The sequence below is a fragment of the Mytilus californianus genome, unplaced genomic scaffold, assembly GCF_021869535.1.
Source record: "Mytilus californianus isolate M0D057914Y unplaced genomic scaffold, xbMytCali1.0.p SCAF_1, whole genome shotgun sequence".
NCBI lineage: Eukaryota > Metazoa > Mollusca > Bivalvia > Mytilida > Mytilidae > Mytilus > Mytilus californianus.
Genome location: NW_026262581.1, coordinates 65096380 through 65120834, shown reverse-complemented (window position 1 = coordinate 65120834; position 24455 = coordinate 65096380). Strand labels below are relative to the sequence as shown.

Genomic DNA, 24455 nt, shown 5'->3' with positions numbered 1-24455 from the left:
TTAACGATAGGAAATGAAAAATCACCTCTTTTATCAAGATCGAGGAAAGGACAGTGGTCGTTGTTAGTATTAGCTTTATTTAAAGTAAGTTCAACAGGATAAATTTCTTTAGTATACATACTGAAGTTGTCATTATTGAGAGCCAATATATCATCCAAATATCTAAAAGTATTGTTAAATTTTTGTATCAGATGTTGTTTCGATGGGTCTTTGCTGATTTTAGTCATAAATTGTAACTCAAAACAATACAAAAACAGGTCCGCAATAATTGGTGCACAGTTAGTCCCCATTGGAATTCCGATAACTTGACGATATACAGAATCTCCAAAGCGAACAAAAATGTTATCAAGTAAAAATTCAAGGGCAGATATAGTATCAAAGCATGTCCAATTGACATAGCTCTTTTGTTTGTTGCTACTCAAAAATGACCTAAAAGAGTTTGAACATATGTATTCGCATTCCGACTTTTCAAATGCCCATTTAATTAGGTGTGTGAATTTTTTCTTAATAAGAATATGAGGCAAAGTGGTATATAAGGTAGAAAAATCAAAACTTTGAACAGATTCAAAATCACCAATATATGCATGCAATTTATCAAGTACTTCCAACGAGTTTTTGACACTCCAAAAGTAGTTAATTCCACTATTTTCAAAGGCCTTATTTGTACAATTTATTATCAGGTTTTTGATTGTACCAAGTGTACTAGTAAGTAGAATAGACAATCAATAGAAGTATTTATTAAAATCCGAATTGGATGGCGGAAATGTAATTTTGAAATGATTTTTCTTTTCTAACGACACTTTCCGCCCGACAGAACTGTAATTATTTCAATCGGAAAGTATCTTTTCCTTTGGTGTAATATATTTACCCCCTTCTTTTCCCCGTATATTATATTCCATCTAACTAATATTTCAAAGTATATCTTTCACAATATCCATTTTAAAGTCATTTGCGGTATTCATATTCCCAAAACAAATATCCTTTAAAATTAAAAGATTTTATGACTGCAAAAACAAACGTCGATATCAGAATAAAATCAGGCTGAAATTCAATCACGTAACAGAAAGAGGGATGGGTCAACTTCCAAAGGGGGAGAGGGAAAAAGGGGCGCATTTAGAAATGCATAGTAAATGAAAACCGCAATGACTTTTTGATAGAGTATTGAAGGTATATGTTTATATATTGAGTTAATCAAATCTTAATTCAAACATTCTCATTTTAAAGAAATATCGATGGTCAAGTGCATGATATCATGAGAAGTCGCATGGTTAAAAATCTTTCTTCTTATATACGTCTCTTGATTTATTAACACAGAGATACAACTATCCAACCCAAAATCTAAGCAAATCCCGACAACTTTCAGTCGATTGCGATACGAAATAAATCTCATGCGAAAAGGGAATCTTTCCAATTTAAAAGAAAACATTATTAAATATGAGGATGAAGATAAACATCTTAAGGGTAACAACGGTCAAATTAGCCGGAGTTGAAATTAATAAACATATCGCTATAGTATTTGCCAAAAAGCTTCCAAACCACTAGATATAAAAATATGAAGATGTGCGGTTATGATTGCCAACGAGACAACTCTCCACCAATTGACGTAGAAGATAACAACCGTATATAGGTCACTGTACGGCATTCGACAATGAGCAAAAACCCAGATCGCATAGTCGGCTATAAAAGGCCCCGAAATGACAAATGTAAAACAATTCAAATGAGATGAACAAAAACAAATACGATATAGAGCCACAAACGACAACAACTGAATTATAAGCTCTTGACTTGGGATAGGTACATACAGAATGTGGCGGGAATAAATGTTCTTGAAAGAGTACAAAAAGATGGATATTCATGCAGTACATGATCCAGAGCGTTAAAATTTATTTATGATCAAAACAATATTCAGCAGAACTCAGTTTTGGAGAGAAAAATCAAAACTACGTCATTAGGAATAAGACGGATCAGAACTGTTGCAGTAGAAGTATACAAAATTTTCAAGCAGTCTACTTTATTTGCATGCCGATGATCTACTTCAAATTAAACAAAGCAAATGTTCTTTTAGGTATCGAAATACAGCACAACTTCCACGGCTATACTTACTTACTTAGTCCTTGCTATGCCTTATGGCACATATGGCAAGGACAAGTTTCCTCCACTCTTCTCTGTTGTTTGCTTTTCTTTCCACTGTGCCCCAGGTATATCCTCTTTCCTTCAATTCATTTTCTATAGTGCGTCTCCATGTTGTTTTTGGTCTTCCTCTTTTTCTTTTCCTTCTGGTGTCCATCTAAGGGCTACCTCGGTCATGTCTTCAAATGGTTTTCGTAGAACATGATCAAGCCACCTCCATCTCTTTTGTATCAACAAAGTCTCCATGACCTTGGTGTTTGTGATCTCGTGTAGATCTTTGTTGGAGATTTTGTTTGGCCAGAATATTTTCATTATCTTCCTCAGACAGGTGTTATGGAAGCTGGAGAGTCTGTTGATGTCTTTCTCAGTCATTCTCCGGCACTCTGAGCCCTATAGGAGTACAATTAATACGCAGCTGTTATAAAACATAAGCTTGGTCTTCTTTGAAAAGGCTGTTGTTCTCCAGATGCTGCCTAATCTAATGAATGCTGATCTAGTTTTTCCTATTGAATTCTGACCTTTATATCTCTTTCAGCACCACCGTGCTTCTGTTGTTATACAACTTCCTAGGTAACTTAATAAGTCTACTGTATCCAGCTGTTTCCCTTCTGCAAATATGACAGGCAGTCTCTCTGTGTTGAGGTACATTAACTTCGTCTTTTTGGCATTGATTTTAAGTCCAATCATTTTAGCATTTTCTTCTAGCTTTCTGGTCTTCTCCCCGCTGCATACGGTCTTCGGTATCCGATAAAAGTGCTAAATCATCAGCATAGTCTGTATCCTCAAGCGTGGTACATAGTGTCCGTCTCAGTCCGGTGTTTCTTTCCGCTAGGGTCGTTCACATTACCCAATCAATGGCTTGAATGGATTTCTCCTGATTTTACAAGGATGTAAGGCAGACAACAAAGTTCCGAGTTACATTCTTTTCAATACTATGCAGATACATATGGAATTATGTGTCTGACCACTTTAGAAGAGAAAAGTCGTTTTTGTAACTTTAAAAACCTTATAAACTCACGGAACGGCAGAACGTATCACTGCAATGCATGCTCATAACAGCGATTATATTTATTTTTATTTGTATGTGCTTCGGCTTTGCCAGTTAGATAATTAATATGCTGCAATTGAGTGATTAGCTACTTAACATTTGTTTTATATGATTACTAATTATTGTTTATTAGGCATGCTGATGTTTTATGCTCTGTGTATATATTCAATGTCTCAGTATCTATGCGGTCTATAAGTCAGGTTGTCTCAGTGTCTTAGTTATGTTGTATGTGTGTCAATATCGGTTAAAAACTGCCTATGTTATAAGCATGTCCGACTTTAAATATTTTTTTTTGTATTTAAATTCTTTTTATCATTAATCTTTTTATTTAAAACCAAGGATTTGCAAATCCTTGTTAAAACATAGTATTCAAAAAGTTACCAGTCCACATCTACATACTTAATATTTTTGTCACTGATTGTGAAGATACTATGATAGGAATATCTGTTTTGCATTATTTTTTTCATTGTTATCCCCACTGCGCCCACTTTTCGCAACCAAGAATATGAAAAGGCATAGCCTACTGAGACTATTATACCAGTACTAGTATAATAATCCAAGCCTTCGATCAAAATTTACTCTTTGACGCGAACGTCCACGAGAGCACCCTTTGCACCGACTAATGCGCACATCTCTTAGTTTCGCGGAATGTTAACTGTAGTATGTTGTGGGAGCAGTAGATTTTTTTTTATTTCACCAAGATGTACTCAAGAGACATACAAATAAGTTAATACAAGTTTAAAAACAAAATTAAGTGATTAATTTATTATATATGCCTGATCAAATAAAAAACATGTCTTTTATAAAATTATGGCAAAATATAAAAAAAATAACTATTATCAAAGGGAAGTAAACGCATTCTCCCTGCAAAATGGCTGCTAAAGGAAAACAAGAAAACGTGGGTAGCGATGAAGAAGAAGAAACTGTTCAAACTATTCCCCAACGAAATATATCAAGCATTAGAAACAAAATACTGAGAAATGAAGCATATAAAAAACTCAAAAAGGAAAAACAAAAGGTATGAAACAAAACATAACTCTGGTCAAAAGAGGTTTCTCTAATAGTAATACTTGTGATCACTTATTATGGAACGCCACAGCTGTCTTATGTGGAACTCTGATAGTACTTTGACTTCGAGTTTGAGTCACGTTTAAAGGTAGAGTTCTAGTTACAAAATTAAATTTGAGTCACTTTTTGAGGTAGAGTTTGAGCATCCGGGGTATGCGTACAAAAGATAAACAATGTTACAGTATACAAAACGCAACATAGAAGTTGAAATAAAGCTAGATGTGGTGTGATTGGCAATGAGACAACTATCCACCAGAGTTTAAATGCAGTGGATGTAAGAAATTATACATAGGCAACCGTACAGCCTTCAACACACCGTTTAGTCAGCTACAGAAGGCCACCATGCACCATGTGAAAAAATTCAAACGAAAAAACAAACGGTCTTATTTATAAATAAACAATCTACAAAAAAAAAAATGACACACATTTATACAACGACAACAATTAAACTTCATGCTCCTGACTTGGGGAAGGTACATAAAGAAAGTGCACGTGGCGGAGTTTAACATGTATGTGAGCGCTAAATCCTAACCTTACATCGGACTGTTACAGTTGTGTAACAGCACAACACGAGAAATATATGTAAACTAGACAAAGTGATGCCCCCGCACTCAACTCATTTAACCGCTTATACCCCAAAAATGACAAAAAAAAAGTTCAATTATCTCCCAAAAAGAGCAAAAGATAACAAAAATAAAAACCCTGACCACATGCACACCTTCAATATATGTACAAACAGCCAGCAGAGTGAAAACTTCCTAGCATTCAAACTGTAGGAGGAGTTATCTGGAAACGTTCTTCTTATGCAAGTAAATTTCCCAAAAAATTACAAAGTTCAACTATCTCCCAAAAGGGCAAATATTAATAAACATTAAACCCTGACCACATGCACACCTTCAATATATGTACAAACAGACAGTAAAGAGAAAACTTCCTAGGATTCAAACTGTAGGAGGAGTTATGCGGAATAACTATACACCCATAATGGGACGGACAGACGGACGGACAGGGGTAAAACAATATGCCCCCCAACTTTCAGTTGCGGTGGCATACAAAACAGTTTCATTTGGCTGATTCAATAGATCGGTATGACTGTCAGTCAGGGGTACTACTTGTACAAGTAATCTTTATTTACTTGAAGAAGTAAATAAAATATACTTGTATAAGTTAATTATAATGTTTGAATAATCTCCCCTTAATTTTCTCAAAAATTTACTTGTATAAGTAAATTTTTTTTACAATCCCACAAAAATTCTCTAGTTTTGAGATGTAAAAACATGCCTTTAACAATTTTTCTTAGGTTAGCTCATAATTTTTTATTAGAGTTCAATGTTTCATCTCATTAATTCAACAAAGAAACTGATTGCGCAAAGATTTTAAGTATTTGCGCAAGGCCTTCAAAAATTGCCCCTTGGGGGCTTGTAAATGAGCAGTGTTCTGAAGATAACAGACAAATGAGATTTTCATTGTCCATGAAATTACACTTAAATGATTAGTAAAGACATCTGCAAAGGACAGACAATTAAAAATTCTATTAGAGCAAAGAAGTCTTAAGAATTCAAGAAAAGAAGATAGGATGACTTTTTTACTTGTATAAGTAAAAAAATCTGAATGTCTAAGGGACAAAACTAAGCCCAATTTTTTTTTATCTATACAAGTAAATAAAGTACACTTGTATAAGTATCCTACAAATTTACTTATATAAGTATATTAATATTTACTTCTTCAAGTAAATAAAAATTACTTGTACAAGTAGTACCCCTGACTGACTGTGTAATATAAATCCATCGGGGGGATGCTCCAGAAAGGCACCCGTCATGTTATTCGAGAAAGTACAAATTCAAGGAAAAGATGACGGTATTATGGTTACGACCACTGGAACACGTCCGTCGTCACATGTGAAACCGATATTTCAAAAAGTTTATTTTTCAATTAGTGCGAGGTAGATCAGGGAATTCAATTGATTACAAATAAAAGATTGATATTCGTATAAGTTCAAATGATCATTTACGCTAAAAAAAAAATTCGGAGAATTCTTATTTTATAGTATTGATGCTTTGTTGCTTAGTCCGAGCCCCTTCTCCCCCCGTTTCCCTGTAACTTTAGTGTGAGTTGATTTGAAGTGTTTCATTTGTTAACAATAAAGTTCAAGTCTTTTGATTTGTGTCGAGCCTGTGACATCAATGTAGCGGCAGTGAGACACAACAAACCTATATTTTGTCGTCGATAGTGGCGTCGGCGTCTCCATCTCCATTTTTTTATTTCTATTGAGTTTAACCTTTCATTATACATGTTACTAAACATGTATGCCATCATAATTTTGTACTTTTAGAATATCATACTGCATTTGTTTACATCGACTATTGTATCTGTATTTATATTGTATGTTTCTCTGTAAACTTGTATTTAGTTTTTAGAGAATAAAGTTTATATGTATCTATAGATCGTTAGTTTTCTAGTTTTTTACATTTTTCATTTTGGGACCTTTTATAGCTTACTATAGGGTATGGGTTTTGCTCATTGTTGAAAACCATACAGTTTTGTTTTAGTTAAATAAAACCGAATTAAACTGTTTTGACATGATAAATTTGTAAACCTCAATGAAGTGTTTTAAAACTTGTATAGGAGTTATTCCTCAATTTCAAGAAAAAGCATCTACAGAAAAACATTTTTTTAAAAATTTTTTTTTTACCGATAAATGTATAGATCATGAAATGTACAGCCGATCAACATGACGCTTTTACACTTACAGCAGCAATATCAGGCGAGACACATGGTTCCGTGGAATATTTTACAAATTTATTACAAAAATACTGCTTCCGTTTGAGAACTTAAGATAAAAACAACAGGACCAAGTGGTTTGGGGATATCCAAATTATGTCCGAAATACTGTAAACTTTTTAATACTTTTTTTCTTATTATTGTCAGCCGTTCCCCTTTTTCATACCAAATAACTCTGAACAACCACTCGAACTTTTATTTGAACTTTAACTCAATGGATAGCGATACCCATCCAAAGCACATTAAACAAACGATATATTGAAATCTGTTTAAAAATAGAACATATTTTTTTTCCGAATTGGTCACGTGGTTTTACCTCATCAAGTAATGGGATAACTACATCAAAGAATGACAGGACCACATCAAATAATGAAACAAACACATCATGTAGTGTAAAATCGTCAAATTTTGAAACATCATTGCGTAATGTTAAGTAAGGGGATAAAATTACATGTTAAAAAAAATTTGGGTGCTGAATCTTTATGTTAAGTAGTGATTTGGTCCAGTTAAAAAAGGTCAAAAATTAGAATGTCTGAAGCTGTCAAACTGAATTTTAGCCCCCCTTAACACAGAACTGTCAATATTTTGAGTTAGAGCTGGTAGAAGTTTCTATAATTTTGATATTATTTGTATCAATAGTAGTACACTACACTGTAAAAATCTTTTTGAGATAGAGCAGGTGCGATTTTTTTAATTTGAATTTATTGTCTAAAAGAAATGCACTACGAAATAACTGTGTTCTCGGGCCTAAGAGATGAATTCTGTAAATGTAGATTCTGTACTTTGGCAACTTTCCTGAATGGTTTGCTGGTTTCAATTTGTCAAACTCAATAAAAGTAAAGGATTTACATCTTTGTTTGACAGAAATTCTGTTAAAATGTCCCATTTTGGCATTATACGGCTAAAATAAGCATTTTAAAGCAGTTTCCTTTTTATGCCTAAGAGCCATGCTGACTTTCTATCTGACAGCTTTTTATGTTCCTGATATTTGTGTTTCTATGCTTAAATCATATTTAATTAACCATTTGTGAACTCAGAATCTAGAGAAAAGTAGATTATCACAGAAAAAATGTGCAGAATATTTGTATTTATGTCCCTGGTTAAACGGCCTGTTTGATGTATGTGAAATGTGAAGAGCTTTGTACATAAAATCTGTAGTCCATCACAAATATTTCACTAAATCTGTAAAAAAAGCACTTTACAATGATCAGTTCACCCTATTCATTTCATATGCTACCATATTTTTCTTCTTTAGGATAGTAAGTGGTTCAAATATATGCCAAATGAGACTAAAACTACATGCAAGTTTTCCATTGAAAAGTGAAAAACTGGTCATCAGACCATACTGTCTGCCAAAAAAATTTAAATTCAAGAGTCCTTTTGCAATTAGACTTCTTGTATCATGAAATCTTAGCATAGAAATGAGCAAAAAGTAACAAATTTCAATTTCTTATAGCCTCTGTGTGCATTTTTATATGTAAATATGGGCTACGGCCTAAATCGACTCTAAATAATTCTCAGTCTTACATGGCCTTAGACCATTTTATACTCATGTGGTATGCTTTTTGTAACTTTTCTTTACATTTAAAGTACATTTAATATATATGGAAGAATAATGTATGGTTAAAAAACTTCAAAAACTTCAAATTGGTTGAAAAAAATGCATGTTTATGTAAGGCTTCCCTTAATTCGAAAATCTCTATTTTCAGGCACAGGCTCATATAAATTTGACTTTTGAATAACTGTAATAAATCTGATAAATCAAATGAGTGTTCCGTTGCTTTTAATACTTATTATATTAAATTCAAGAGTATTTAAAAAGCAAATTTCTGCAGTTTTTAAATTTTTTAGGCCAAAATCTTGACAGTTGAAAATATTTGATTTAAACGTCAAAAATAAACATCCAAATTTCAATATTAAAATGGCCCTAGTTTCTATAATATATATCCTATGGCCATGAAACTTGGCCAACTATCTTATAATTGCCTAAGCTTAGGTCATGCAAAGTTTTATTAAAATTGGACAAGTCTTTCTATCCTATTAGGTCCAAGGACACAGTTATCGTCCTTTGGTTTTCGTTGTCTACAAATATAGTCCCTAGTGTGAACAGTGTATAACTTACATTTTTTTTTGATACACTTTCCCAATTTATTTCTTGATATTTTATGCATGAAATATTAAGTAAGGGGATAAAATTACATGTTAAAAAAATTTGGGTGCTGAATCTTTATGTTAAGTAGTGATTTGGTCCAGTTAAAAAAGGTCAAAAATTAGAATGTCTGAAGCTGTCAAACTGAATTTTAGCCCCCCTTAACACAGAACTGTCAATATTTTGAGTTAGAGCTGGTAGAAGTTTCTATATTTTGATATTATTTGTATCAATAGTAGTACACTACACTGTAAAAATCTTTTTGAGATAGAGCAGGTGCGATTTTTTTAATTTGAATTTATTGTCTAAAAGAAATGCACTACGAAATAACTGTGTTCTCGGGCCATAAAGTAATATCAGAGTTCCACATAAGACAGCTGTGGCGTTCCATAACTTATACTAATAGAAATACAAATTTATAGATAGATATGTGTGTAATTAAGTGAAAAAAAAATAAACGATTAGTAGAGGTGTCGTCAGGGATCAGAGGACCTGGGAAGCTAGTCACGTGGGCGGGGCAGGGGGGAACTGGGAGAAAAGAGGAAAGGAATATGCTGGTTAGAAATTATAACAAGTCTAGTAAACCCTGTTTAGATTCTGTGTCTTGAGCTCTCATGACACAGAATTCCAAAAGTGATCACAATCCCAGAAGCTCTGAATATATGTAACATATGGATCAAAAGTTTGTTGTCTAAACATTTAAGGGGGCCTCGGTGGCCGAGTGGTCTAAGTAGTTACTACTGTAATCACTAGCCAGTCAACACTGAGGTTGTGAGTTCGAACACCACTCGTGCGGGTGCACTCGACTCCAATCTTAATTGACTAGGATTGTCAGTTTTCCTATCGAAGGTCGGTGGTTTTCTCTGGGCACTCCGGCTTCCTCCACCAATAAAAACTGGTCGCCACGAAATAGCCCAAAAACAGTGCTTTAAAGTGGCATTAAAACACCAAAAATCAAAATCAAATCTAACATTTTAATATTTTTTTGTAAATGTTTCATATTTGTATTGTTTATTGTTTATTTGTGTTTGTGTTTTGTAGCAATCTGACTGTTTGGATTTCATACTAATAAGATATCTTATCTACATGTATCTTATCTTATCTTATATCAAACCTTCTCTATTACACATCGGTAGATTCTGGAATTTATGACATTTCTGTATATCATCGAAGCTTAGATTCCTAAATGAACTTTTGTTTTTTAAGCACAAACCTTGGCAGATTCCGCTACCATGTATGTTAGATCTGACAAGGTGTGCCAGTTCAGTATCAAGACAAATCGGCATCTCATGAAAAAAAAAGCTGCTTACTGTTATTCAAAAGCTTTCACCCATAGTAGAGATTTCAAAGTGCCTTCCCTGGGTCCCATCGGGCCATGTGTGTTTTTATCGAACAGCCATTATGGAGAAAAATGTTGATCAGAACTATTGTCACTGTTACATGAAATTTTTTAAGAATTATAATGCTCCTTATTAATTTTTTAGTCACCTACCTCTAATCATGTGAACAAGACCCATTTGTGGCTATATCAATTGTTTAAAACTTTATTTTCTCACTTTACCAAAAATTACAAGAGCCAGTTCAATGAGTTGACATATCAATCAGACATTGATAGTGCTTTTTCTATACAAGGAAAGACTTAATGTAAATAAGAAGCTGATTTCCCTTAATATTTTATTTAGTTTACTAAACAGTATGGGTTTTGATCATAGTTTAAGGCCATATTGTAACCTGTAAGTACATGTATTCAAATCTTTGTCCATTTCATAGTCCACTTTGATAGATACATGTAGTTGTCGTAGTGGCAATATACTGCATGGTAATGTTAAAATATGGAGCCTCCATGTGGTTATAGCAATTTTTTTTTGTAAGCAGCCGTCTATAAAATTCCTAGAGCCAAAGTGGCCTTTTTCCTCAAACCGACTTTAGAAAAAGAAAGTTATTTGCAATATTATACCTTGTGAATTTTTACATTTTAGTTGAAAATAGAAGAAAAGAAAAAGAAAAGAAGAGAAGCAGAAGCTTCAGGTGAAAAGGTATGTAATATTGAAGAAAGAGGGAAAGTGAATACTTATTAGTTGTTATCAAGGCTTCCAAAATGGTCATATATTCCGGACATTTGTATAATGTCCGATAAAAGTCCGGCTGGACAAAGCATTAAACGGTCATCTACTTTTTAGTTTTCAAGGCTTTCTTAAGAGACGGTCATTTTAACATAATTTGCTATCTTTTTGACCCAACCTTTTGCCTTTAACACCCACACATTTCCGGTCATTAAAGTGACATGATCATTAAGTACTATCAAAACAACCCCTACTTTAATACCTTCCCATTTTAATCAAGGCTAATTAGTTGTCGAACAGCTGAAATTTACCTGTTCAGGTGACAGTTAAACTATTTTGAACCGGACATTGATGGTCTATTCAAAGTTATTTTCTTACATTTCAGCGGTTTGCGTCTAATTTATTTAGTCAAAAAGATTTAAATTTTCAGAAATATGTTTACAAATATGATTTTATGAAAAAATTAAAAGGTGAAAATGAAAAATCGTCATAACCACATTGTTTGAACTAGTACACGTGTGCGCAGGTGTGAAATTTAATTCTGAATCCTAATTTCTTCAAAAAATGATTAAATTGTCATTGATACCTTTATCTCACGTTTATTTCGAATATTTTCTCGAAGAAATAACGTAGAAAGAGCTACTTACACTCATTCATGCTTTGCAAACGTACACGGAATTTACGTATCTGTCTCTTGTCCATGTTTTACCATTGTCAAGATAACATCCAGTATTAGATTTAAAAACGAAAGTAAAGTTTTTGACAACATTATTTTGCACAAATAAAGAGTCTAAGGCAGATATAAGTACGCTGATGTTGCACACTTCGAATGATGCACTGCCAATTTAACAGTTTACGTCAGAACTTCCAATTTGAATCAAAGAAAGTTTAATATCGTTTTTTTTTTAATGTCAATCATTGACATTGGGATGGCCAACTCAGCAACTGATTACCATAATTGCCTTTTGTTTATTTAGTCTTAAGGGATTAAAATCGGGATAATATATAAAATGTCAGGCTGGCTAAAAATAATTTTGGAAGCCCTGGTTGTTATCATGATATTTTTTCCCATTGTATAATTATTTGCAATGATCTTATCTTAGATGTTAATTTTAGTTACCTGGTTTTTCTAAAGGGAAAATCCAGTTATACATTGTAATAATGGTTAAGTAGGGCAGGCAGGCAATTGGCGGCCAACAGTTTGCGTTTAATAACTTATGAACCGTTCAATTGATGCTTATAAAATTTTATGATGTTACTGATGACAAAATGGATGTCTGATTAAATATTGAAATTTTTCTATGTTGGAGTTCAGGAGTTATGTTCCTTGATACATGTGATAGATTCAAAAATAATCACAGAAAGAAGCAATAAAAAAAATTAAAATAAAAGGAAACCGGTTTGCTGTCAATTTGACAGCTCATTACTTCATGTACTTGTTAAAATTATGTCAGGCTTGGATATTATTACAGATTTTGTATGATGTACAAAGAGCTTTTAGATGCTTTTAACAAGTAATTTCAGTTAAGATTTTATTTTGTAGGAACCACCAAAGAAAGTCCCAAAAACTATAGAAAGTATGAGAGTGTATGATGAGACCATGGTTAATCCACAAGACGAAGAGGTAACTATCAAAATGAAAATTCTTGTTTTCCTTTGCCTGAACTGTTATTTGAATATATGATATTGTTGTGTTTTTTAAAGATTTTTATATGATAATAATCGTTAATATATTCCTGACTAATCCGTGAAACATCTCATGGACCGTTTAATACAGGATGAATGAGAATAATTTAAGTTTTTGCATATTTATCATTTTCGGTACAGTTACTGCTATGTGCTATAACAAGCTACATTCTCTAACTGAGGCCATGCCTAATTAATACGTCACATCCCAGTGTGTTGTGAAAGGTCGACGAGAAAAAAGTAATTTTCGTCCATCTATAAATTTATGTAACAAAAATTTTAATCAGTTGTGCATTTGAACGCCATACAGACAAGGAAATTGACATAAAAAACGATCTATATCTAACAATCACAGCGTTATTATGGCCAAATATAATATGATATATATTCTAAACGTAAGACATGAATGGAATATTTGAAATTACAGTGGTAATGCAGGCAAAGACCTTACTGCCAAACACAGTGGAATGTGATTTGGACAATTCTTTTATCGATTTGTTTTGATGTGCTCCATGCACCGAATTGAAAGATTCAAATTATGACAATATAACATGCATAAGAATAAAAGAGAATCCAAGAGATGAGGGTACATGCATTGAAATGGCACCGCAATGAAACTATAATATTTTTTTATTTTTTTTAATTTTTTAGAATAAAAGGTTTTTTTTCCTTGAATCTTTTATTTAAATTTGCTAGTATCATTACAAAGTTATAAAGCATAGAATTTGACAAGAAAGTTTTTGTGGTAACTGAAAATAACACATCAATCCAACTTTACAATTTACAAAATCTTCTAAAAATAAGAATTTGTATGATTGTCAATTGACAAACTTCCACTAGACACCAAATTTGTTGAGGTTTGCAACCAGTTAAGTTAACTGTAAGGCCTTTAACACAGAGCAATATCCCCATATACATAAAGATTTGATTGCTATTAAATTCTTCAGCAAAGCAATGACTAAGTGGACTGTATTAAAATGTTCCTTTTGTTTTGTTAGTATATAGCTTCTGGTGTGATGCATTTCAATACTAAGAAGGATAAATTGGTGTGGTTTTTGAAGGACCGTCCTTTATAAATTTTCAGCTTGTTGTATACACAAATATGTAAATTCTGCTGTTGTCTGTTCTATGGTCGGGTTGTTGTCTCTTTGACACATTCCCCATTTCCATTCTCAATTTTATAGTTGTATATAATAGCTTTATACATGCATATATGCTTTGCATACCTTTATTTAATCAACATACCATTCTATATGTGCCTGTCCCTAGTAAGAAGCCTGTAGTGTACTGGTTGTTGTTGGTTCATGTCTGTCATGCATATAAATATTTGTTTTTTGTTATAAATTAGGCCGTTAGTTTTCTCAGTTGAATTGTTTCATATTTTTCATGTCAGGGCCTTTTATAGCCAACTGTACAGTATGGGTTTTCTCATTGTTGAAGGCTGTACGGTTGCCTATAATTGCATACATCCACTTCATTTGAACTTTGTTTGATACATGTAGTTGCCAATCATACTCAATTTCCTTATTTTTATAATACATCAATTATATCTTTCATCAAACATGGATGTCTGCCTGTTCAAAGCTGTTGCACTTTTTCATGTTTAGGCAGGATCTTTATTTGAGCAGACTACATGAGGTTGTAGGTTTTGCTACTAGTTAACCATATTTGTACTGGAAATGTTGTGAAAAGATTCAACAGGGTGTCACAGAACAAATTGAGAAGCAAAGAAGGGTAATATAAGAACTAGGATGGGATATATAAAAACATGAAGCACCAAAACTGTGTAAATTTCTGATAGCTCGCTTGCATAAAATACTTATCATAGATTTTATTTTTTAATATTTCAAAAATAATAGCGCTCGCAAGTAAAAATTTCTTTCGCCTGCCAAAAATCAAACTTTGAAGAAAGAAAAAAACAAATGAAAAAAGTTCGCTTGCTCGCTGTCCTTTTTCAAAGAATAGAGTCTTAAGAAATAGAAATTAATTTGGTGTGGCCTTATTGATTGATATTAATATAAAGTTGTTTATTTTTATATATTTCTAGGGTTCAAACTTTTATTGATTTGTAGCTGACAAAAACAATGTAATTCATGATAAACAGAGTTTTTGTTCAAGAAATAATTCTTTCATGCCATGCTCTATGCTCATTTTAACATGGGTAGGCATTATATTTGTCAATATCTTTACAGTGAGCATTAGATATTGACAAATATAATGCCTACCCATGTTAAAAATAAGCATAGAGCATGGCATGATAGAATTATTTCGATTCTAATAGGAAAATTTAGAACATTATTACTTCCAAGTGGACTTATTATACACGTTCAAAAGGCCAATTAGATTTGAAGAAGCCAAAAACTTTATTAGTAAATCAACAGCTTCACGATAAAAAATTAACAGATACGCGTAAACTTACTTTTAGAATGTTTTTATTTAATTTCCTAGCGAGCAATACCAACAAAAATGTCCAAATTTTGATGTCCGGCGATGTTGAAAATGCAGCTGACTTCACAATTTCGATTGTGACGTCAATTACGTTCAACCCATGTTCTATTGGAATTAGAAAATGGCTTTGTTTCCAATGTGAAAGAAGAATGTCATATTAGAATAATTTGTTAACTTTAGCCTTAGTTGTTATTAATAAAATTATGGTGAGTTTCCTGTAGTATATTTTTAACATGAACAATATAATTAGAACAAAAGTTGAAAAAGAACACTAATTGTAAGAGTGGATGCATAGTTCAATCCATATTATATTCAATCTTGTTCTATTAAAAAATGGATCATAGCTTTTTTACTGAGATTATAAATATGATGATAAAGGTGTTTTATTACAGGTTATGTTAGATGAGGCTACAGATGAATTAGCTTCATACTTTAACAGAGAAACTCTACCTAAACTTCTTATTACAACCTGTGATAGACCTGGTGCGGTAAGCTATAAAGAATTTAAAGTAGGAGTTTTATACAAAAGATTTGGCGTATTTATCAAGCATTCAATCAAACAATCAATCTACATTGATCAGATGGTATTTTATGTGTAGAGTGAAGTGTGTTGAAAAAACTGCTTATTTGTCGGATATTTTCAAACAAACAAGAATTATAGGAAATAGTTTTTTTATACCACAGAAAAATAATTTAGGGACTATGATTTGGTTTTTGTGTGTAATTTTATACACTTTTTCTTCATTCTAGTCGAAAAATCCTTTAGAAATTTTAAAGTATTCTTTAGCTGAAATTGCTTTTAATCATTCTCTCCAAATTCTTTAATAAAAAAGATTGAAAAATATATTGATGAGAAACATTCATTGTTATACATCCTTTAAGTACACTTGATATGATATTTTTTCAGAGAACAAATAAATTTTGCAAAGAGTTGAAGAAAATGCTGCCTAATGCAGAAATTAAATATAGAAGAGGTTTGGATTTAAAGAAAATTATACCACAGGCAATGGAAAGAGATTTTACAGATATTTTAGTGATAAATGAGGACAGAAAAGAGCCTAGTATCCTTTTAATGATTTTTGTACAATTTCAAAATTGCATTCTATCCATTTATACAGTGTCACAGCCATGGGTTTAGAATTGGATAAAACATTTAAATCCTGAAAAACTAATATTCTTGAAATTACTAACATCTCTCTAAAGTACAAATATCCAATTTAAAACTTTTGCAATAGAAGCACCCCTTACAAGAATATGTACACAATACATTTACTGGTACAACCCTATAATACTACAAAAATGAAGCATTCTTTCTTATAATCACATATTGAGGTATAAACCAAGAAATTACAAGGTAAATGAGCAGTTTCTTTTGTTGTTTTTTTATGCCCCTGCTGTAGCAGAGGGGGCATTAAGTTTTACCCTTGTCTGTCTGTACGTACGTCCGTACATCCCAAAGTTGGTTTCCATTATCTAACTTTAGTTTGCCTCAACCAAATGATAGGAAACTTATACACAATGCTTATTACCACAAAACACAGATCAAGATTGAATTTTGGTGGCGTCACTATAACTGTTCTTGAGTTATGCCCCTTTACAAATGGAAAAATTGCTGAATTTTTCGTTTCTGTTCTCTAACTTTAGTTTGCCTCAACCAAATGTACTAACACTTATACACAATGCTTATTACCACATAATACAGATCAAGTTTGAAATTGGGTGGTGTCACGTTTACCGTTCTTGAGTTATGTCCCTTTCTAAACATAAAAATTGATGAATATTTCGTTCTCTTACTTTAGATTGCCTCAACCAAATGTTATGAAACTTATACACAATGCTTATTACAACATAATACAGATCAAGTTTAAAATTGGGTGGTGTCATGTTTACGGTTCTTTAGTTATGCCCCTTTTTAAACTTAAAAATTGCTGAATCTTTCGTTTCTGCTCTCTTTCTTTAGTTTGCCTTTACCAAATGGTATGAAACTTATACACAATGCTTATTACCACATAATACAGATCAAGTTCGAAATTGGGTAGTGTCACATTTATCGTTCTTGAGTTATGCCCCTTTCTAAACATAAAAATTGCTGAATTTTTGTTTCTGTTCTCTAACTTAAGTTAGCCGCAACCAAATGTTATGAGACTTATACACAATACTTATTACATCAAAACTCAGATCAAGTACAAATTTTGGTAGCGTCACTCTTACTGTTCTTCAGTTATGTCCCTTTATAATTTTATATGACATGCAAGCGGGGGCATCATCTGTGTCCAATGGACACATTCCCCATTTATTTTAAAATATTTCTAACAATTGGGGTAACTTTGTCATAGAGAACATGAGCAGTCATACCCTCCACCCTATCCGTCAATTTGTCCAACACACATTTTCATCGCACTTTCTCAGAAACTACCAAGCAGTATCACTTGTTTAGCAGCTTGACAGTGAGTGCTGTAACATGTAAGCACTTTTCAGATCAGACTTATTTTTCGTTTTGACTGTACTTTGAATATTTCAATATGTTGAATGAACTTAAAACATTTTTCCAATACTAAGAAACAGAATGACTTCATATTTGATCAGTAGCTTTACAGTATGTGTGTGTCAAGACACCTACTTCCTGCTTTTTGTTACTTGGATTACCATCGAGGGTATGGTTAGCAACACAATGTATGCATTCTTGTTGATATTCTTTTGTTACAGGACAGAAAACATAATTTTCAAACACCACATGATTGATGTTGGCCAATTAAAATGATAAAATCCTCATGAAACATCTATGTAATATTATCATTTTTCTGATATGATGAAAATGCTTCCTTAATAATAATAAGATGGTCTAGTCATAACACATTTACCTGAGGGACCAACAGCTCACTTTAAATTAAGTAATCTTAAATTGTCAACAGAAATAAAGGTTAGTATGAAGCAAATTAAAAATTGTTGTTTTATCAAAGCAACATTGAACAAAATGAATTGCAAATTGAAGTGTAAAAAGGCTTAATTGGCTTTAGATATCATTATTTTCTTGAATAATTTAATTTTTCAAAAATTTATTCAGTTATATGGAAAATCTTGAAATTGAAAATTGCAATACATTATGTTATGTTTAATGACAGTACAGTTTACTGCTGTTAAAATAGGTGTCCCTATTACTGATTGTATAAAAAAATAAAATCAATTTTAAGACATTTTTCCGCACACCAAGGATAAACTTAAGATTGAACAAGACAGTGTTTCATTTCATGTTCTGGATCTTTTTTGAAATGTTTTTTTACAATGATAATCACAGTTTTGTGTGAATTTGGAATACATAAGAAAGAGTTTATGAAAATCATCTCTTTTGAACTCTATATAGACAAATTTTAACTAAACATTAAAGTGTAAGTGCCCATTAAACAATATACTTGTATTTATATAGCTGACTTAGCTTCCATAATGACAACGATGAATAAGGATAAAACCTTTTTGAAAATAAGACAGTTTAGTGAACAAATTCTGGGCAAGTTGATGGATTTCGACATTCAAAATCTACCTCTGTTACTCTAAAAAAATCAGAAAATTAAACACTTATACTAAAAGTTGGTCTTTATATTCTAAAAATTAAAAGAAAAAAGTAATCATTCTTAACAATTTAACATGACTTGTATGATGAATTTTTCAAGTCCGGTTTAATTTTAAGATATTGGTTTTTTATCACCGAAATTTAACCTTAACCTTTTACTTTGCAGAGGCCCGGAGGAATGAGTGCACATAGACCAGAAGTGATATTAAACAATTTTAACACAAGATTGGGACACAGTGTTGGACGATTATTAGCTTCTTTGTTCCCCCATGACCCACAGTTTGATGGGAGGAGAGTTGTTACATTTCATAATCAAAGAGATTTTGTATTTGTACGGCATCATAGGTATAATGATTTGTTGTATATATGTCAGTGTTATGTACTGCAAGATTGTTGTTAAAAATCAGGTGATAATACTTACTCATGTAAGAATTGATTGATGTTTGTCTTAAAATCTTGAAATAACTGCCACAGCGATGATGTAAACTATTTGTATAAAGCTTTATATCTTAGAATGTCTACATGTCTGGCAGATAGGATTCACCTAATATTGACCTTGTTTTATGGATCAGTAATTGAGTCCATATCTTAGATACTATATGTAATAGGTCAACTACTTTTGGTGTAAGGTGTACATGTCTGTCTAGCAGGTTTCATCTGATCTTGTCCTCATTTACATGGTTCATTGGTCAATGTTAAGTTTTCATGGTTAAGTTTGTTTCTAAGATACTATAAACATAAAGCATAATGTCTTTCAGAATTGTAAAACATATTAAAAGAGTTTTCACTTTGATCATTTACTATGTCTTTATTAATACCTCAGGAAACATTTCAGCTTTAAAACAACGACATAATTAAAACATTCAATTAATATTTGGAAAAATTGCATACTGTAGTGATTCTTTTTACAGGTATGTGTTCAGGAATAACAAAAAAGTGGGTTTACAACAGTTAGGACCAAAATTTACATTGAAGTTGAGATCTTTACAGAAAGGAACATTTGATTCAAAGTATGGAGAATATGAATGGATACACAAGGTAATCTTTTATACTGGGTGTTTATATTGATGATTGTCTCACTGCTACGAAAGTTGCGGAAAGTGATACATAGGGATTGCATTTCTGGCAGCGGTGACGGCTCCGGCGTCAACAATTGTAAAGTTTTCTGCTTAAGTTAGTTTGATAGGAACTACTTGTGATAGATCATTGATATTTAATATCAAGTTGCATGACTATCAGTACATATCAGTTTGATGACTATTTTGAGGCCCTGCCCCCTAGGACATGATCCATTGACTTTGAATTAATTAGCAATTTTCAATGTTAAGTTTTCTGCTTAAGTTAGTTTGATAGGATTTACTTGTGATAGATCAATGATAATTTGTATTAAGTTGCATTACTATCAGTTCATATCAGTTTGATGACTATTCTGAGGACCTGCACTCTAGGTCATGGTCCAGTGACTTTGAATTAATTAATAATTTTCAATGTTATGTTTTTCTTCTTCAGTCAGTTTGATAAGAACTACTAGTGAGAGGTCAAAGATATATTGTATAAAGTTGCATTACTATCAGTACAATCAGTTTGACTACTATTTTGAGGCCCTGCCCCCTAGGACATGGTCCAGTGACTTTGAATTAATTAGCAATTGTCAATGTTAAATTTTTCTGCTGAAGTTAGATTGATAGGAACTACTTACAATAAACAACGATATTTCTATAAAGTTACATTACTGTTTATACATCTCAGTTTGTCGACCATTTTCAGGCCCTGCCCACTAGATCATTGTCCAGTGACTGAATTAATAAGAATGTTGCTGTCCATCAGATTTTTTTTCTTCTGAATTTTAGGTCGATAGCCGAGACATATCTCTGTGTCAACAGTTTATTAAAAAATGAAAAATTATTCACTTAGGATGATTTATATAATTAAGAATTACAGTATTTTGATGTATTCACTTAAAATATCAAGAATTGTCTAACATCTACAGCTCTTGTTATAACACCAGTTAACGAAGTGGGTGTTTACAATGACAGGGTATGATGAACTTTGTTATTGCTTTATTTGGGGGCACCTATTTTGTATCTGCAACACTCCCTATACTGCTTAGCATAATTTATTGAAACATCCTAACAATCATAACCATATAATGTTTTTGTAAACCTCCTAGTATTTTATTTCTATCTCAATTATTTTTGGGTTTTCCATTACCAAATCATGGATTTTGCTAAAGGAAAGGTATAACTTTGCGCTCTTTGTTCACAGTTCGTTTAGTTGTTTGAGTAAATATGTTAACATGTCCTTATCCATTGATCAGGGACAAGAATTTTTTACTTTACTTTTTATACGCCCGTTTACGGGACGTATTATGGTATACGATGGTTGTCCGTCCATTGTCAACATGTCGGACAATAACTCAAAAATGCTTTAACCAATTTGCATGAAACTTTGGTGAATTGTTTATATCTATTGACGTGAGCTCCTTTTGGATTTTTATAAATTTTATATTTTACGTTTCCGAGTTATGGGATTTTATTCATAAACAAGGGGAGATTTTCTAATTTTCGGACAAAGTGCTTTGAACAGTTTCCATGAAACTTTGGTGTCTGGTTTATATCTATAAAAATAACCTCACTTCAGTTTTTTTTTTAAATTTCTGATATGACATTGAGGAGTTATGGAACTTTATTCTTTGAAAAAACGACAGGCGTATCGTGCGCTCATGGCGCAGCTCTTTATTTTACTTTTAGTATTTTTTACTTTCACATATAACTAAAGTAATTTAAGTCTCTTTTTGTTTCATTAGTTTCTTCGAAGCTGTCAAACACCATTCAGAAATTTTGCCTTCATCACAGTCAATAGTTCCCTTACACAATTTGAAAAAAACACATTGATATTTGGTTTTGTTTTATTATACAAACTAGTTTGTACATATACCATATAAAAACAAGTTGTTATCATGAATACATTTTCTTTTTACAGCGCCATGAGATGGATGCAAGCAGAAGGAAATTTCATTTGTAACAAACTATCTTACACTTTTAAAGCAATCATTAAGCTTTGAAGGAAATGAACAGGAAATTAGTCTTGGAGAGATTGATACTGAGTGAAGATCCAAGTTCATATGAAAGGTTTTTTTGGCAGTAGTAACTAACTGACGAGTTTGTAAGGAAACCCTAATTTCACATTGAAATAAGGAAAGGTTCAGAAAGAATGGACAAGATAAAGATATTGTTGATGTTTATGAAATAAATAAATTATTCGATTTTTTAATTTTGATATTTATTCTAATTTATGCAACAAGGATTGCAATCAATCTAAATGTTACCGTCATAATGACAAATACAAGTCTGTACGTGTTAAATTTAGGAACAATATACATTTGTAATAATACAATTGGGACACATACAAATCCATGTGCTAATTAGTCTGCCCAAAGTGTGGAACCTTAGTCAGTGATATCTTATTAATGTTTGTAAACTCCACTCTAAGGAGTGGGGTCTATATTGCATTCACCGTATCTGTCCATTCATCCAACAAATAATTACGTCACACTTTTCTCAGGTACTAATGAACAAAAAGACTTCATATTTGGTCAGCCTCTTGACAGTGATGAATTGTGTTCATCCATCGTCCTGTGTAAACTTTTTCAAAGATCCTCTCTGAAACCAATGGACCAATTTCAACCAATCTTGAGCTGAATGATTCTTAGGGTATCTTGTTTAAACTTTGTGTTTTTAATTCTTGTCAGTCAGCAAACATGGCCACCAAAGCTAAAAATAGAATATAGGTGTAAAATGGAGTATTTGGCTTATATTTCTAAAACTAAGCAGTTAGAGTAATCTGACATAGATAAAATGATCAGCAGGTGAAGTTTTATCTCTTGTGAAATTTTCAGAAAATTCGGACAACTGTTTTAGAGTTATTCCCCCTGTTTTGAGTAAATTTCAAAGTTTTTGGCTTATATCTGAAAATTAAAGCAGTTAGAGCAAATCTGACAAGAGATGAAATTGACCCGCAGTGAAGGTCTCCTTATTGATTAATTTTCAGAAAAATCAGACTACCTATTTGGAGTTATTGCCCCTGATATGTCATCTGTAGCTAACCTGGCCAAGACGGGTCAAGTGAGCTTTTCTCATCACATTGTGCTGGTTGTCTGTCGTCATCCATTGCCGTTGTCAGTTAACTTTTACAAAAATCTTCTCTGAAACTACTGAGCCAAATTTAACCTAAGTTGGCCACAATCATCATTTGGGTATCGAGTTTAAAAAATGTGTCCGATAACCGTGCTTGCCGACCAACATGGCCACCATAGCTAAAGATAGTACATAAGGGGTAAAATGCAAGTTTTGTCTATTATCTTGAAAACCGCTATAGATAGAAAAAATATTACAGGGGCAGAAATGTTGAGATCTACCTGTTGTATATCAAATTCCAAACTGTTAGACAACTTCTTGTAGGAGATATTAACCTTAAATGACGAGTTTTACCAATTTTTTGCATTTTTACCTAATATCCTAAAAACTAGAATAGCGAAACTTTAAATAGCAAAAATGATCAGCAAGACAAGATCTACAATTATGTCAAACTACTGTAATCATCAGACTAATCTTTATTGTAGATTTTGCCCTTTAATGACCATTTTTACCATTTTTTGCTTTTTGCCTTATACATCTTCAATATTTTAATAGATACATGTATATCGAAAGTTTTTGCCAATATCATTAGAAAACACTTTATAAGAGTGATTGCCCTTGAATGACAAATTTTTTATAACTCTTGTTGTGTTTTGGGAAAAAACCAAAGAAGATGGAGAGAAACTAAACAGAAAAAATGATTAGCAATACAAGACAAAAACGAGATTTTTGTCATTATTCTATTCGTCCACAATGTTGGAGAGTGTCCATTGTTGAAGATGCACATTGACCTAGGTGAACGACACATGCTCTTTAGAGCCTCTAGTTAAGATCTATTGGACACCTTAAAACTGTTTGTCCCACTTTTCTCAGGTCCTGCTGAACAGAATTTCATATTTGGTCAACAGTTTAGCAGTGATAAGTTGTAACGTGTTAATCTTTTTCAGATCTATATGACAATAATTTATGTTATTTCTGATACTTTGTATTACCATTTGGGGTATGCTTTGCACAACAACGCATGCAATGTTTCTTCTTTTCAGTTTTGATTGCAGATCTTCCATTTTTCCTGGTAAACTTATACTCCTGAAATGCTTGACAGAATGATGTGAAACACCCAAAGTCTTAATCACATGATGTTATTCTGCACCTCTTTCCTTTCTTCATCTGAATTATTATATTGTTTTGGTATCCACAACTCCTCCTTAAACCCGGGTTTCAGTTTGTTGGAAATATCTCATAATCTCAACCATGTAATGCTATTATGTGCCTATTTTGTTTTTTTATCAGTATTATTTTTTGGGTTCCCCTTACCAAAGCATGGACTTGACCATTGCTTTATTAGGTGGTTACTCAATTTGTATCTGCACTTTTCTAA

The 24455-nt window shown here is 32.4% G+C and overlaps 1 protein-coding gene across 1 annotated transcript; it reads left to right on the top strand.

The window, feature by feature from the left end:
* Window positions 1-4036: 4036 nt before the first annotated feature.
* On the top strand, window positions 4037-22214 carry LOC127706408 (ribosome production factor 1-like). Its single transcript, XM_052211003.1, has 9 exons — window positions 4037-4196; window positions 11156-11212; window positions 12783-12863; window positions 15766-15861; window positions 16281-16434; window positions 18211-18293; window positions 19108-19286; window positions 19853-19979; window positions 21924-22214. The coding sequence occupies exons 1-9, from the start codon at window positions 4050-4052 to the stop codon at window positions 21963-21965; spliced, it is 966 nt and encodes a 321-aa protein (XP_052066963.1). The 5' UTR covers window positions 4037-4049; the 3' UTR covers window positions 21966-22214.
* The last annotated feature ends 2241 nt before the right edge of the window (window positions 22215-24455 follow it).